This window comes from Ranitomeya imitator, chromosome 1 (genome assembly GCF_032444005.1).
Source record: "Ranitomeya imitator isolate aRanImi1 chromosome 1, aRanImi1.pri, whole genome shotgun sequence".
Taxonomy (NCBI): domain Eukaryota; kingdom Metazoa; phylum Chordata; class Amphibia; order Anura; family Dendrobatidae; genus Ranitomeya; species Ranitomeya imitator.
The window spans coordinates 906,505,558-906,523,361 of NC_091282.1; the positions used below are offsets into that span (position 1 = coordinate 906,505,558).

General features: G+C 42.0%; 1 protein-coding gene across 2 annotated transcripts in view; it reads left to right on the forward strand.

The window, feature by feature from the left end:
• MOB1B (MOB kinase activator 1B) overlaps window positions 1-17,038 on the forward strand; it is an 80,650-nt gene extending 63,612 nt beyond the window's left edge. For both annotated transcript variants that reach the window (XM_069743411.1, XM_069743412.1), the window contains exons 4-6: window positions 400-533; window positions 3,871-4,034; window positions 13,672-17,038. In XM_069743411.1, coding sequence (XP_069599512.1) covers window positions 400-533; window positions 3,871-4,034; window positions 13,672-13,749 — 376 coding nt within the window. In that variant the 3' untranslated portion in view covers window positions 13,750-17,038. The remainder of the gene's footprint in view (window positions 1-399; window positions 534-3,870; window positions 4,035-13,671) is intronic.
• The last annotated feature ends 766 nt before the right edge of the window (window positions 17,039-17,804 follow it).

Below are 17,804 nucleotides of genomic sequence, written 5' to 3' on the forward strand. Positions count from 1 at the left end.
TAATACACTACATTCAAAACTGCCAATGGTCACCTAACTCATAGAAATAAAAATTGCTCATGTTAACATCTATCAGTCTGTATAAGAAAACACACAGGATAGAAGAACAAGGGGCCTGTAGCACTGAGAAGAAGCTGTGTGCTGCTGGGATACGTAGTTGTAGCAGGTAAAAAGAAGGCTGCCCACTCAGCTATTAGAAGCTGTATGCACAGAGGCGCAGAAGGAGATAAAAAAAGTCACAAAGGTACAAAAAGAAACAGTGTTTGACTTGTACTATAGTCATGCAGATAGAGTGCTTTGTAAAAAAAAAACAATGCCTTTGTGTAAATAACCCTTACCTTGGAAATGTAAGTTAAAAAAAAAGGAAAAAAGCTATAACAACGTAATTTTTATTTCTAGGTATGAATACCACTGGGCAGATGGAACAAATATAAAGAAACCAATTAAGTGCTCTGCTCCTAAATATATTGATTATCTAATGACCTGGGTACAAGACCAGCTTGATGACGAAACACTTTTCCCCTCAAAAATAGGTAAGAATATTTTCACAAACTATTGAATAGTATTTTCTTCTTATTTAATCATGATAGCATCTTCATTACTTAATACATATTTTTGTACCTGGCCAAAAGTTTTGAGGCTGAAACAAATTTTATTTTTTTTAAAGTTTGCTGCTTCTGTGTTTTTCGACCTTTTAGCCAGATGTTTCTATGGTTACCGAAGTGCAATTAGACGTTTATGCAAAAACTCACTATTTACAGTGGTAACCCTTATTTTGCAAGACTTCTACAATTCGCCACGACATGCTGGACATCAGTTTCTGGGCCAAGCTGTGACTCAAGACAACCCAATCTTATCTTACCCATCAGTTACAACTTCTGTCACTTAATTTGTCCTCCCACTTTTTAAGGATCGACAACAGTTTCTCAATGGGATTGAGATATGGGGACTTAACTCGCCATGGACCCAAAATGTCAACGTTCTGTACACTGAGCCATTTAGTTATCACTTTTGTGACATGATCTCCATCAGGCTGCAAAAAGCCTCATACAAAATCAAGTGTTGGAGGAAGTTTCTCGGGAAAAATATTTAAATACATTTCTTTATTGATGGAAGTGTGTGCGCCCACTCCCCTGGATGAACAATATACCCACACACAAATGGCCTCAGTATACTTTATTGTTGGCATGACACAGGACTCATGGTAGCACTTTCATTTTCTTCTCCAAACATTCTTCCAGATGTCCAAAACAGTCTGAATGGGGGCTTCATCGTAAAAAATAACTTTGCAGGTAATACAGGGTTTGGACTGCAGAGTACTTCGGTGCATTTATATGAAGTTATGATGAAGCCCCCCTTCAGACTGTTTACGACACTGGAAGAATGACTGTAGAAGAAAAGTTGAGCGGTAGGTGAAAAAATATTTCCGCATCATGCTCAAATTCCACATACGGTACATGGATCCATATGTCACCTGCAGATTGTTGCATTAAATAAATAGTACAATTACCTTTTGCAATGGCATCATTCTGAGTACTGTGTCCCCCACTGTATTTGTAACATAATGTCACGTGACAGCTGCAGCCAATGATCAAGCCCCTAAACTCAGTGATTAACTGGAGAGATATGGCTCATTTAGGTAAACATATAATCAGTCCATAAACTGTTTGTGCTATCGGCAGCACAAGGGCCCATTACAGTCAGTGTACGTGGCTGTTTTTCCACACTGACTGATGGGCTCCATGGAATGAATCTCAGCATGTACTTTTGGAGTTCAATTTATGAACTATGAAAATGTATGCAAATGTAACTGTGCCCAGGGTGGTAGCCGCAGGCGAGTGTTATGTGTTCGACACCCTGGCACATTACAGACAATTGAGGGTCCTGGCCGGGTGCTAGTGTTGGGAGGGCCTTGTGCCCATGCAGGCCACCGTTTGCCGATGGTATTGGCTGGCCAGGACCACGAGTTCCGCAGATTAGTAAAGGAGACTTCTGTTCCAACATGGGAACTTTCCTGAACTTGATGAGGGTTATGCACAAGGAATAGCGAGTACACAGTCTTAAGCACGCTTTATTTACAGCAAGAAGCCTTGTCACAGACATCGTCCTTCCACTGTAGTCTACTCCATGGCCGATATAACACACCGTTTTGCCCTACTTCATCACAGCCTAGCTTGTTGCCACAGTACAGTTCAGCTAGTTCCTCTACACCCGCTCAGCGGCTCCGTGTTCTATAGCTATCGACGCCCTGGGTCTACTCTTCAGGAATCACTAGTCCGACAGTCTCAGTCCTCTTTAGGTCTTCAACGTTTATCAAGCTCAGGAGTTCTCGTGACACATCATTCTAAGGAGCCCTTTAAGGTATAAGGTCACTCTGTTGCTTCTGTAAGTTCCTAGTCTCATTACCTCATTGTCCCGTTGTCTCCTTTGCTGTAGTTTACCCAAATGGCTGCACTGCACACTTGTCACTTGTTCAGACTCTAACTCCTCTCTGACTAAGGAAGCAGGTCACTTGTCTTAGCACTATGCCCCCCCTGTGGACTAGTCCCAACGTTAACTCTCTCCCTGACCCTTAGTCTGTTGCTGGGGAAAAGTAACCTTTCACCTACATTCTATGCAAACACTACTTTAAGTCCTAAGTCCTAATCTAAGTCTTTCATGCATCACATCACTATACATTATAATACCTGACAGTCACTGGTGAAGTGATGGAGGGGAGATACATGTCACTGCACATGATGGCGTCAGTGATGTGAAACCAGAATAGTTTCCTCCAGCACTCTATGTGTTGGGACAGTTTATTGAAAGTTTTATTATGAGCTAGTTTTAGTGGACATTCATAGACCGGGAGGGAGAATGTCCACGTATCTCCACCTGCAGTGTCCTGACAGAACCTTGGTGATGAGACAGTCATGTGATCAGTCACGTGGTTGAGGAGTCACATGGTCTCGCCTTAAATAGCTGAACTCCAGGATTAGTCTGGGCTGTTGAGGACCCGGAGAGGAAGACTCCAGGAGAGTATGTATGTACATAGTGCTTGTGCAAGGACATTGTTAACCCTGACTGGGCTGACCCCCACTAGTGCAAGGACTGCACGAAGTGCTACCGGTTTGTGTTGCTGTGTTGCCCAGAGGGCTGTGTTTATTTTTGTGTATAAAACCTTGGTTTATGCTGTACTAAATAAACCAAGTGCACCCTTAAAGGCGCAGTGTTCCATTGACTACCTCCATGTGCAGCCGAGTGAGCCGATCTACCACATTTGTCACATTACATAGGCAAACATTTTACACTTCACATGACACAAGAAGTACTCAAGGCACACGACATTATTCAGACTACACATCACATTATACACAGCGGTAATGTTTTCAAGGGGGAGCAGAGCAATACCGTATGTCCATCTCCTTACGCATGATAAAGGAAGCTCTGGCATCCGTCCGCAAACAGGCATAGAAAGCCAGCAATTTGCAGCCACAAAAGGACAAATTTTCAATTCTTCTTTAATCAAACAATTCAGATTTTCTTCTGGAAAGTTACTTTTAGCTAAAACACTTGATAGTATGTGCTAGATTTAGATGATTATCTGAACCTGGCCTAAAGTTCATTCCCTTCGTTCAGCCCACCACAGCAGTTCCAGTTTTTCATGTTTCCCCTTGGGAACCTCCCACTCCTTATCTAAATTCATACCAAATATATACCAAACTTTTTTTAGGATAGACCTGTTGAATGGAGTTTAAATAACAAGCTGTTGACAATTAAACGGACATGCTGAACCTTCCATACATTATATACTTTTGAAGCTGTGCTATCTTCAGAAGCCACTGGGCTAATGTTTACTGACTTTTGTTGAATAATTCTCTTATTTTCTAGGTGTTCCATTTCCGAAAAACTTTATGTCTGTAGCGAAAATTATTTTAAAGCGACTTTTCCGAGTCTATGCCCACATCTATCATCAGCACTTTGATTCTGTGATCCAGTTGCAGGAAGAGGCACATCTCAACACGTCATTTAAGCACTTTATATTTTTTGTCCAGGTAATGACGTCCACATCTTTACATTTTGACTTATTTCTGTTGGTTGTGAGAGTAAAAGAATAATACCTTATATTGTCTAATATCACTTTAAAACTTACATTTTCTAATATCTTATATTACAACTAATACAGAGGAGGAAATCTGCATTACAACACAAAACAATTTAAGTCTTACCAGAAGAGATTTATCAAAAGCCCTTTACTGCTACTGTTTATATTGAGATGGTAAATGTTACAGAGTGAAATCACCTACCATATTAATGTTCACGTAACTATAAGCCAGTTAGGATGTACATATTGATGTACAGTGCCTTGCTAAAGTATTCACCCCCTTGGGTTTTTTCCTTTTTTGTTACATTACAACCTGTGTTTAAATATTTTTGCAATCTGATTTGTGTGTGATGCATCAGCACTAAATAGTGTAAGTTGTTGCTGAACTGAAATGAGAAAAATATAGGCATAAATTACATTTGTGGGATTAAAATAACTAAAAACTGTCTTGTGCGTATGTATTCATCCCTTTTGCTATGAAGCCCCTAAACATTTCTGGTGCAAGCAATTACCTTCATAAGTCACATGCTTAGTGAGAGGAAGCCCACCTATGTGCAACCTAAGCGTCAAATGGTCTGTCAGTATACACACTTTTCTGAAAGGCCACAGGGGCTGCAGCACCATACAAGAGGCACCACTAACCAAACAACACGAAGACCAAGAAGCTCTCCAAACAAGTCAGGGACAAAGTTTCTGAGAAGTCAGGGTTGGGTTATAAAAAAATATCCCTATCTCTGATGATCGCATGGAGCACCATCAAATCAGTTATCATCAAATGGAAAGAACATGTTACCACAACTAACCTGCCAAGAGAGGGCCGCCCACCAAAACTCTCAGCCTGGGCAAGAAGGGCATTAATCAGAGAGGCAGCACAGAGACCAAAAGGTAACCCTGAAGGAGCTGCAGAGTTCCCAAGCAGAGACTGGAGTATCTGGCCTTACGACCACAATAAGCCATAGATGGTGCAAAATGTAGGAATATTCTTGAGAAAAACCTGTTTCAGTCTGTCAAAGATTTGAGACTGGGACAGAAGTTCTCATTCCAAGAAGACAATGACCAAAAGCATACTGCTAAAGCAACACTCGAGTGGATTAAGGAGAAACGTCTGAATGTTTTAGAGTGGCCCAGTCAATGCCCAAATTGAGATAATGTGATCAGACTCGAAGCTTGCTATTCACCATAGGAGACCATCTAACTTGAAGGAGCTGGAGCAATTTTGCCTTGAGGTATGGGCAAAGATCCCAACGGCAAAGCTCATAGAGACTTATCCAAAACAACTTGCAGCTGTAAGTGGAGGCTCTACAAAGTACTGACTTTAAGGGGGTGAATGGTTATGCACTCAAGTTTTCAGCCATTTTGTCCTATTTGTTGTTTGCTTCATGCAAAAATGGACAATCAAATGTTCACAGTTGTAAGCGTGTTCTTTACCTAAGCTAATGTAAACCCTCAAGGAAAAAAACATTGAAATTTCAGGTTGTGAGGTAGCAAAACACGGAAAATGCCAAGGTAGGTGAATGCTTCTGCAAGTCACTGTAGATGCTAATTTGAATCAATGAAAGGTCACCATGAGTGTTGGATGCCGATACAGTTGAATGTGGCGCACCCCCTGACTTACGGGCCCCATAGAGGCCGCGTGGCATGCCGCTATTAGTGGGGGGGTCTCTGAGGGAGCTGTGGCCCTAGTCTGCCTGATCCTAGCACCAGCCCTAATAGCAGACAGCTGCTGCAGGAACAGGTGGCTGCGGCTAACACTGCTCGCTATTGAATTGAAATGACTATTCACTGCTCTCCACGCCCATGGGCATGGGCAGTAGTCAATAATCATTCCTCTATAGCAGCGGGCACAGGCTTTAGCCACAGCAGCCAGCCCCTGCTTTCTTTCACTGATGCTTGCTGGTGCCGGGCGGGCCCCCCTGACTCATAGGCCCCATAGCAGCGCTGTGGTGTGCCGCTGTTACACCACTGGCTGTGGGCCCTTGGGGTGGCGAGGGACCTAGGCAGCCGTCTGCCCTGTATGCCAGCAGATGTCAGTGCCTGGGCCCAACGGTGAATCCTCCGATTCTCTGGTGGGCCAGTGGACAGGAATTGAAGACCGTTCCATGCTGTTGTCAGAATCTTTTAGGAATGCGATCTCAATCTGAAATTGGGGCATGTCCATCTTATAATGTGAATAGCGTGATATATCGTGAAAGGATGCTAAAGAAAGACTGTCTTGATGTTAGTAAAAAAATAGTTTTACACCTTTAAATATTGATGAAAATAGTATATGAGCAGTTAATGTGACCCAAATAGACAAGCGGATTGAAATGACAAAGAAGTGAAAAGTCTGTCTGAACAACATATTGTTAGATATGCTATCACTTTATGATCAGTAAGGGTCTGACCGTTGAGACCCCTATCGATCCTGAGAATAAAGGGGTTGCAACGGTGGTTGAGTACTGAACTGCGGCACTCCAGGTGAGCAGTCTGTGCAAGGAACTGCAGTTAGTTCTATTCACATGAATGGAAACTTGCTGCAATTCGATGAACAGCAGGTGACTTGGATAAACATGGATGTGAGTGCGGCTCTAATTTCTTGCAATGTGCAATCACGTTATTCAATCTGATAATTCCTTTAATTTAAGCAATTATATCTCAGCATAGAAAGAAAATATTTTTCACATTACAGTTGTGCTCAAAAGTTTACATACCCGACACAATTTTTGCTTTCTTGGCCTTTTTTCTGAGAATATGAATGATTAACACCAAAACGTTTTCTCCACTTATGATTAGTGCTTGGGTGAAGCCATTTATGGTGAAACTACTGTGTTTTCTCTTTTTAAATCATAATGACAACCCAAAACATCCAAATGACCCTGATCAAAAGTTCACATACCCCATTCCTTAATACCGTGTATTGCCCCCTCGAACATCAATGACAGCTTGAAGTCTTTTGTGGTAGTTGTGGATGAGGTTCTTTATTTTCTCAAATGATAAAGCTTCCTAACCTTCTTTGCAAAAAGCCTCCAGTTCCTATAAATTGCTTAGCTGTCTAGCATGAACTGCGCGCTTGAGATCTCCCCAGAGGGGCTCAACGATATTGAGGTCAGGAGACTGAGAGGGACACTCCAGAACCTTCACTTTGTTCTGCTGCAGCCAATGACAGGTCGACTTGGCTTTATGTTTTGGATCCTTGTCATGGTGGTACATCCCATACTCAGCTTCCAGACTGATGATTGCAAATTTGCCTCCAGTATTTCCTGATAACATGCTGCATTCATCTTTCCTAAAACTTTGACCAAGTCTCCTGTGCCTTTGTAGCTCACACATCTCCAAAACATTAGCGATCCATCTCCATGCTATATGTGCTGTTTTGCGTATTGTATGTGAGATACTTTGTGGCATTTGCGCAGAAATGGCTTTCGTCGGGCGACTCGACCATGCAGCCCATTTTTCTTCAAGAGCCTCCTTATTGTGCATCTTGAAACAGCCACACCGCTAGTTTTAAGAGAGTCCTGTATTTCAGCTGATGTTATTTGTGGGTTTTTCTTTGCATCCCGAAAAATTTTCCTGACAGTTGTGGATTAAATTCTTGTTGGTCTACCTGACCGTGGTTTTTTTTTTTTACAGAGCCCCTGATTTTTCATTTGTTAATCAATTCCTTGGATATATTTTTGTATTCCTTTCCTGTTTTCTACAGTTCAACTACCTTTTCCCATAGATCCATTGGCAATTCTTTTGCTTTCATCATGACTCACAATCCAGAAACATCAGTGGCTGGATGAAAGATGCAAGAGTCTATCTGGATCCCAGAAACTCACTCAGCTTTTATGCACACACACTGATTACAAGCAAACAGGTCACAGATTACCTTTAGTAGCCATTCAAACCCATTTGTGTCAACTTCTGTGCATGTTATCAGGCCAAAATCTCTAGGATATGTAAACTTTTGTTCAGGGTCATTGAGATGTTTTGGGTTGTCATTATGATTTAAAAAGATAAACCACAGTAGTTTGAGAATAAATGGGTTCACCCAACCACTAACCATGAGTGGAGAAAAACGTTTTGGTGTTATCATTCATATTCTCTGAAAAAAGGCCAAGAAAGCAAAAATTCTGCCGGGGTATGTAAACTTTTGAACAGAACAGTATTTCTACACTTAAGAGACTTTCATATATTTAGTTTGGCCTTCTTGAAAGGGATTTTCCAGGATTTTAATATTGAACATCTGTTAGCAAGTCTGGCCAGAAGTACACAATGTACAGAGCCAGAACGTGACAGTTCCATAGCAGAACTGTAGCTAGTTTTTCCTTCATCCAGGGCAAAAGGTACAATTTACTGCATTCATAATGTGTCAAAATACCTCTGTTCAGAGGCTTGTTTGGTTCCCCCAGACACCCAGCTCCCAGGGAAAATTTCCCGGTTGTGCCTCCCTAGGTACAACTCTTCTTAAAAGTGACCATTCTTGGTATTGCAAATCAGAAGTAAACGAGAGCTGAGCTGCAAGCAGGGCCAGTTCCAGGTTTTCGTGGATCTCGGGCAAAAGAGTCTCAATGGGCCTCTTTAACACATTCATGATGCAGCGATACAGCAGAGAAATATCGGTATAGCACAATGCCAAAGATTTCAATTACTACTTAAATTACATGAGTGATATCAATAGCTCAGAAACCAGACAGTATAGTCCTCTATACAGTATTACGGGCACCACATAGTGCTCCGTACAGAATAATGGCCCCCATATATTGCTCCATACAGTATTATAGGCCACATATATTGCTCCATACAGAATAATGAACCCCATATATTGCTCCATGAAATATTATGGGCATCATATAGTGCTCTATATGGAATAATGAGCCCCATACAGTATTATGGGTACCACTTAGTGCTCCATACAGAATAATGGCCACCATATATTGCTCCATACAGAATAATGAGACCCATGTATTGCTCCATACAATATTATGGGCACCACATAGTGCTTCAAACAGAATAATGAGCCCCATATATTGCTCCATACAGAATAATGGTCCCCATATATTGCTCCATACAGAATAATTAGCCCCATATATTGCTCCATACAGTATTAATGGCACCACATAGCGCTCCATACAGAATAATGAGTCCCATATATTGCTCCATACAGTATGAGCCCCATATATTGCTCCATACAGAATAATGGACCCCATATAATACTCCATACAGTATAATGAGCACCATACTGTATATTGCTCCATACAATATAATGGGCCCCATATAATACTCCTTATATAATGGGCCCTATATAATGCTCCATATATAACGAGCTACATATGATGCTCCAGTGTATGATGGGCTCCATATATGATGCTCCAGTGTATGATGGGCTCATATATGATGCTCCAGTGCATGATGGGCCCATATATGATGCTCCAGTGCATAATGGGTCCCATATATGATGCTCCAGTGTATGATGGGCCCATATATAATGCTCAAGTGTATAATGGGCCCCATATAGGATACTGCAGTGTATAATGGGCTCCATATATTGCTGCAAACATAAAAAATAAATACTCACCTTTCCTCGCTGGCCACTGCTCTGCTCCAGACTCCTCAGCGTCGGCGTCTTCCGGCTTTCAGCACAGACGTGACGTCATCGTGCCCTCTGACATGAAACGTCACAGTTAGAGGACGCGGAAAACGCCAGAGCGGAGGAACAGAGAGAGGTAAGTATCGCAAGTGTCGGGGCCCTGAGCAAGCGGCGGGGGGCCCACTCGCAGGAGCTGGCTCAGACACCGGGCCTCCATAGTACATCGGTGTCCTCGACGGCGAGTGGGTTCCCCGCCTGCTCAGGACCTCGGCACTTGCCCGGGTGCACTGTGTGCTGATGCCGGCCCTGGCTGCAAGGGTATCAGATCTGCAGCAAATTGATAATGATGACCTACCCTGAAGATTGGTCATCGATTTGCTTTAAAGGAAATATCTAATCATAAAATTATCTACTGTTGTGATCATGTTTTGATGTTTAAATGCATTTTTAAAAACTTTTGGTACTTTTTTTATATCACAAACTATATAACAAATGTCAGGCTGTGTGCGCACGTTCAGGATTTTTCGAGTTTTTTTGGCGGTTTTCCGCTATAAAAACGCGATAAAACTGCTAAAAAAACCACTTACATTAAGCATCCTATTATTAGAATGCATTCCGCATTGTGCACATGCTGCATTTTTATCCGGAGCGGAATTGCATTCCGGAAAAAAACGCAGCATGTTCATTAATTTTGCGGAATTGCGGCGATTCCGCACACATAGGAATGCATTGATCCGCTTACTTTCCGCATGGGGCTATGCCCACCATGCGGGAAGTAAGTGGATCATGTGCGGTTGGTACCCAAGGTGGAGGAGAGAAGACTCTCCTCCATGGACTTGGCACCATATCCCTGTTAAAAAAAAAAGAATTAAAATAAAAAATAGTGATATACTTACCTTCCTATGGCCCCCGGAGTCCTCCCGTCTCTCAGCGGTGAACTTTCCCAGGGATGCATTGCACGAAGGACCTGGGATGACGTTGCGGTCACGTGACTGTGATGTCACAAAGGTCCTTCGCGCAAAGCATCCCTGGGTACGGAAGCCGCCACGTGCACCGCTGAGGAGATTGGGGGCCGTCGGAAGGTGAGAATAACCATTTTTTTTATTTTTAACATTCTATCTTTTACTCTTGATGCTGCATGGGCAGCATCAATAGTAAAAGTTGGTCACACTTGTCAAACACTATGTTTGACAAGTGTGACCAAGCTGTCAAACAATTTTCCAAGCGATGCTACCACAGATCGCTTGGAAAACGCTAGCATTCTGCTAGCTAATTACACTTGCATAACGCTAGTGGTAAGCAGGAATACGCATGCCAATTCCGTATGCGTATTTCCCGTGGCAGGGAGTTCCGGAATTGCCGCGGAAATTTCCGCGGCAATTCCGGACGTGTGCACATAGCCTTAATCTTTACATTTTCACACTTGCCATTCTATTAGGAAATTCAAATGTACACTAGCAGCAATAGATTGACTCTGACACTATTTTTTCTATTGATCATGTGCAAAGATTATTTTGAAAGGAAAGGCGGATTTCACCAATTGTGATTGTTGGACACTTTGTTTTGTATATAAAGGTGTTATTGTAATCCTAAATGTGAAGATATTGAGACTTCTGAAAATGAAGTATTTCTCCAATAAAATTATTGCAGTTACACATGTTTTGTTATACACATGTTTATTTGTTTTTTTTTGTGTGTATTGGAACAACACAAAAAAACTGAGAAAAAAAGGCAAACTGTACACAATTTCACATAAAACCCCCAAACTGGTCTAGACAAAATTGTTGGTACCTTTCCAAAATTGTGGATAATGAACTTTTGTTTCAAGCATGTGACGCTCATTCAAATTCACCTGTGGCAAGTAACAGGTGCAGGCAATATGAAAATCACACCTTAAACCAGATAAAAAGGGAAGAAGTTGACTCAATATTTGCATTGTGTGTCTGTGTGTGCCACACTAAGCATTGAGAACAGAAAGAGGAGAAGAGAAGTGTCCGAAGACTTAAGAACCCAAATTGTTGAACAATATCAAGAATCTGAAATTTAAAAGACCATCTCCAGAGATCTTGATGATCCTTTTTCCACAGTATGCAACATAAATCAGGATGTTTACAACCCATGGTAGCTAGTCTCCCTGGATGGCAAAAAAAATTGATGAAAGGTTGCAAAGGAAGGGTAGTCTGGATGGTGGATAAGCAGCCCCAATCAAATTCCTGCAGGCTCAAAGTGCATCAGTATTATCGCAAAGTATCCATCAACATTTGAATGAAATAGGGCATAAGACCCATTAGGACCCCACTGCTAAAAAACCTAGACTGAAGTTTGCCAAAATCCTTCTGGGAAAGCATCTTGTGAACAGATGAGGCCACGATAGAACTTTTTGATAAAGCACATCATTTTATTGTTTATCGAAAATGGAATAAAGCTTACAAAGAAAAGAACAGAGTACCTACAGTAAAATATGGTGGAGATTTCAAGATGTTTTGGGGTGGTTTTGCTGCCTTTGGCACTGGGTGCCTTGACTGTGTGCAAGGCATCATGAAATCTGAAAATTACCAAAGGATTTTGCGTCACAATGTAGTGCTCAGTGTCAGAAAGCTGGGTTTGCATTCTAGGTCATGGATCTTCCAGCAGGACAATGACCCCAAACATACTTCAAGAAGCATCCAGAAATGGATGGAAACTTAGCGCTGAAGAGTTCTGAGGGGCCAGCAATAGGTTTGGATTTAAACTTCATTGAACACTTGTGGAGAGATCTTAAAATTGATGTTGGGAGAATGCCCTCTTTAAATATGAGAGACCCGGAGCAGTTTGCAGAAGAACAGTGGACAAAAATTCTAGTTCAGAGGTGTAAGAAGCTTGTTGATGGTTATAGGAAGTGATTGATTGCAGTCATTATTCCAAAGGGTGTGCAACCAAATATTAGGTTGAGTGTGCCAACAATTTTATCCAATTTTGAGGTTTTATGTGAAATTCTGTCACATTTTGTCTTTTTTTAGTGTTGTTCAAATGCAAACAAAGGAAATACACATATTTTGTTATACACACACGTTTATTTGCAAACATTTTCTGGGAGAAATATTTTATTTTCTGGAACAATTTAAAGGTTGCAAACACTTTCGGCCATGACTCTAAGTTCAGACTGTGATCTGAAAAAAAAACCAAAAACATTTTCTGTTCCGTTAAAATAAGAAATAAAAGAGGAAATGTGAGGGGCATCATATTTGGCTTCACAGATGGAAGTTGAGTAAAGGTACCGTCACACTGAACGATATTGCTAGCGATCCGTGACGTTGCAGCGTCCTGGCTAGTGATATCGTTCAGTTTGACACGCAGCAGCGATCAGGATCCTGCTGTGATGTCGTTGGTCGCTGCAGAAAGTCCAGAACTTTATTTCGTCGCTGGACCTCCTGCAGACATCGCTGAATCGGCGTGTGTGATGCTGATTCAGTGATGTCTTCACTGGTAACCAGGGTAAACATAGGGTTACTAAGCGCAGGGGCGTGCTTAGTAACCTGATGTTTACCCTGGTTACCAGCGTAAAAGTAAAAAAAAACAAACACTACATACCTACCTTCCGCTGTCTGTCCCCCGCTGTGCTTCTCTGTACTGGCTGTGAGCACAGCGGCCGGAAAGCAGAGCGGTGACGTCACCGCTCTGCTTTCTGGCCGCTGTGCTCACAGTCAGTGCAGAGAAGCACAGCGCCGGGGACAGACAGTGGAAGGTAAGTATGTAGTGTTTGGTTTTTTTTACTTTTACGCTGGTAACCAGGGTAAACATCGGGTTACTAAGCGCGGCCCTGCGCTTAGTAACCTGATGTTTACCCTGGTTACCGGCATCGTTGGTCACTGGAGAGCTGTCTGTGTGACAGCTCTCCAGCGACCAAACAGCGACGCTGCAGCGATCGACATCGTTGTCGGTATCGCTGCAGCGTCGCTTAGTGTGACGGTACCTTAAGAGCTACCAAACATCTTGCCTTTCTGTAAACTCCAAAAATGACATACACTAATAGTAAAACTGTTCTGTCGATTCACAGGAGTTCAACCTAATTGACAGAAGAGAACAAGCTCCTCTGCAGGAACTAATTGAAAAGCTGACATCCAAGGATAGATAAGATCCAAGCCACAAGTGCACAGATGCCTTTTGTTCGAGCAAGCTTTATCATTTATGTTTCATTTATAACGGCCAAAACCGATTTGATTTTTGTTCCTTTAATGCGTGTGTGCTTACAGAGGGAATGTGATGTATCTATTTTCTTGCCTTCTAGTGATTCCAGTTGATTGTATTTTACATAAGACGTGTCAGAGGAGAAGGAATCAGACCTACCCTTGTAATACTTTGCACACCATTTACTGCACTGAGGAGGTTGTTATGTAAAATGTGCCTAATTTAAATACGCCTCAATTTCTACTCAACCACTAAAGATGCTGTAATTACATGAATGCTTGCTGATTTCCTAGCTAGTGTAGTAAGCAGCCAAATGGAACCAGACCTGATGTGTGCTTTGCCCACAGAAATCAGTGTAAACTAGACACTGTGAATAACTTTTCATCCAAAATAGACTCTTAAAAATGAGACGTAGCATAAAAGTGAAGATTTTGTTTATTTAGTTTCTAATTTATCGGCGGTAGAGGTAATGTAAGGATATTTCTGACCTAAGGCAGCATATTCACATAGATCTTGTTACTTGCACAGGTTTCATAATGTATGCCTTAATCTAATGCTGTTATTACACCTAATAAGCAGTTGAGAGTTGACAAAATCCTGCATTGTTCTGTGGTTTGGCTTGGCCAAGAGAAGCAGGTAATCAGTAATAGGAATATGACACATTAGTGCACATAGAACAAATACTTTCAATTGCATAGCAATATTCGGGAAGTTTAAGTTAATGAGAGTGGATTTATAATAGATAAACTGTTCACTAGTGATGAGCGAATGTGCTCTCTTTTTATTCGAGTATCTTCAGTGTGCTCGAATAATATGTTCGAGTCTCCGTGGCTGCATTTTTTGCTGCTGTTAGATAGCTGGAACACATGCCAGGATTGCCTAACAGCCGGAAAACATGCAGCTGCAGGGACTTGACCATATTATCCGAGCATGCCCAAGAGCATGCCCAAGATACTCGGATAACACCTGAGCAGGCTCGCTCCTCACTACTGTTAACCCATGATAGAGCTGGTCGGTGCCAGGAAACAAAGTCTACTGCAACATGTCAAGGAAAGGCCAATATGTGGACAATACTATCAGGGGCTTCTGTATATTACTCAACACTTGTCTAATCAACTTGCACAGATACAGACTCACAGGGAATTTTTACTATAAAGCTAAAAGATACTCAAACTTGTACATGGCATGAAAGACCAGGAATGAGCTTGGCCATATCTCCACTTCTGTGCATCATCTCTTTCCTCTAAAACACAATAACAATAAATTCTTTAGCACTTGTAGAGTCAATGGCATATCCAACAACCTATACGGTTTGTTTACATTGACCGAGGGGCAGCACGATACGACCAACAATCGGTAAACATTTACCCAACGGAGGGCATTTGAATGGCTGTGTAAGCCAACAATCGGTAAACTTTTACCCAACGGAGGGCATTTGAATGCCTGTGTAAGCCAACAATCGGTAAACTTTTACCTAACGGAGGGCATTTGAATGCCTGTGTAAGCCAACAATCGGTAAACTTTTACCCAACGGAGGGCATTTGAATGCCTGTGTAAGCCAACAATCGGTAAACTTTTACCTAACGGAGGGCATTTGAATGCCTGTGTAAGCAGACCAAAGTAAACCGCAAACACTGTGGGATCTATATTAGATCGTTCAGTGCACATAGGCTGCCACTGCTCTTGTCAGTGAGAGTCCTGTTTACACAGGATGATGCACTGCTGAGAATGATGAGCTTGTATGCTGCATAAAAGATTATTTCATCCAAGTGAGTATTTTGCTCATTCATTGAGTGATCAGTAGACTGTGCTTTCATGGAGGGCGTTGGAGCAGGGCAGCTGAATCAAATTGCTCATCCTTACTATGAAGTCTACAGATGTTAGACCAGTTGTATGTCAACCATGGCTGCTGATGCACATTGTTTTTAGGTGATGATATTGACATTAAAGTCAGTAACCAGACAGTCCGCAGAAGTTTGTAGTTTTACGATCTGAATTTTTGAAGGGTAGATGACCAGCCAATAATGTGAAAATCATGTGCTAAAGGGATTGTTCTTTTTCAAATATAATTAGTAACTCACTGCATTTTGTTTAAAAATAAAATACACTGTGAGTCTTTGTCTCTGCTCCCAGTGTCTGGCATTGGTTGCAACGCTGACATCACCTTGACGGTGCGGTAGCCAATCAGTAAGCTAATAATCAGTAATCCGTGTAGACGGAATGCCCAACACTGATCCTCTGAGCTCACGGATTGGCTGCCGACATGACATCAGCACTCCAGCCAATGTAAGGCATGGAGGGCAGTGGTGGAAGCTCGATGGTGGACACAGGAAGGTGAGTAGATTGTTGTTTAATAATATAATGATGAAAGAATTACCTGTGAAAGGGAACAACCCAATTAACATAAATTGTGTTCACATACATCAGTATACAACAAACAATCCTTTTAATATTTGCAAAGAAGCCTGAGACTTTGCGTCATTCCAATTTCTGATATTAAACATTGTGGACAAGTACTTATATCTGGAAGTAATAATGCTAGAAGTGCAGAGAGTTCTTTTATGAATATGGTGGAGTCATAGGCAAAACAGCATAACCTATAAATATCGTTAATACCGCTGCTGATCAATATCAACTAGAAGCCATATTTCCAGTTAGCCAACTCTAAAGATACAGCTTTTATATATCCCGATGCTGCTGTGGTTATAAGGTGAGTAACACTCAGGAGTCATATGTCAATCAATGAACAAGATATACTGCTCCATTGTACTGGCTAGTCCTAGGTAGATATTTGTTATACATTTACATTGACTTATCCAATGTACTTAAAGTGGAACTAAACCCAACAGACTGAAACATGATGTCACCTCTTATGGACAGCAAAGACCCTATATGTAAATCAGTGAAAAAAAGCAATTTTTATTGTGTATCTTGTCTCTGCTAGGAGCCAATCTACTGCATAGGAATACAGAATGGAAATTCTTATGTGTTGCTTGGGCATCTGTAGAGCTTTTCCTGTATTCGATGATGAACATGCCAGCTCAGTTCACAACCTTTTCTTATAGGTTTAGTTCCAATTTAAGGAATCAACGTATATTTTTTTATTCTCTGAAATAACCGATATAGCACTTACTGGTAAAGATATGTCCATTATATAAAACATTACTTCAAATGCAATATATGTTTTGCAGAACTTTTATTGTTGAATAAACCAAGAGAACTCCTGTGTCTACGAATGATTTATTTGTTGGTTATTGTGTGATACATAGGTGCAATACCTATAGCCAAATGGTGGGAGCTGCAATTACAGAATCTTAAAGGGTGTGTGCATTAAATATGTCAAATGATTTGGGAATGGGATCTGAAAAGGCAGTATTGATTGTTACAGCACTACGTCTCCTTTATTGACTTCAGCATATTGCCCCCAGTGTGTCCAGCATATTGCCCCAGTGTGTCCAGCATATTGCCCCCAGTGTGTCCAGCATATTGCCCCAGTGTGTTCAGCATATTGCCCCCAGTGTCTCCAGCATATTGCCCCCAGTGTGTCCAGCATATTGCCCCCAGTGTGTCCAGCATATTGCCCCCAGTGTCTCCAGCATATTGCCCCCAGTGTGTCCAGCATATTGCCCCCAGTGTGTCCAGCATCCTGCCCCCAGTGTCTCCAGCATATTGCCCCCAGTGTCTCCAGCATATTGCCCCCAGTATGTCCAGCATATTGCCCCCAGTGTCTCCAGCATATTGCCCCAGTGTGTCCAGCATATTGCCCCCAGTGTGTCCAGCATATTGCCCCAGTGTGTTCAGCATATTGCCCCCAGTGTCTCCAGCATATTGCCCCCAGTGTGTCCAGCATATTGCCCCAGTGTGTCCAGCATCCTGCCCCCAGTGTCTCCAGCATATTGCCCCGTGTGTCCAGCATATTGCCCCAGTGTGTCCAGCATATTGCCCCCAGTGTGTCCAGCATCCTGCCCCCAGTGTCTCCAGCATATTGCCCCCAGTGTGTCC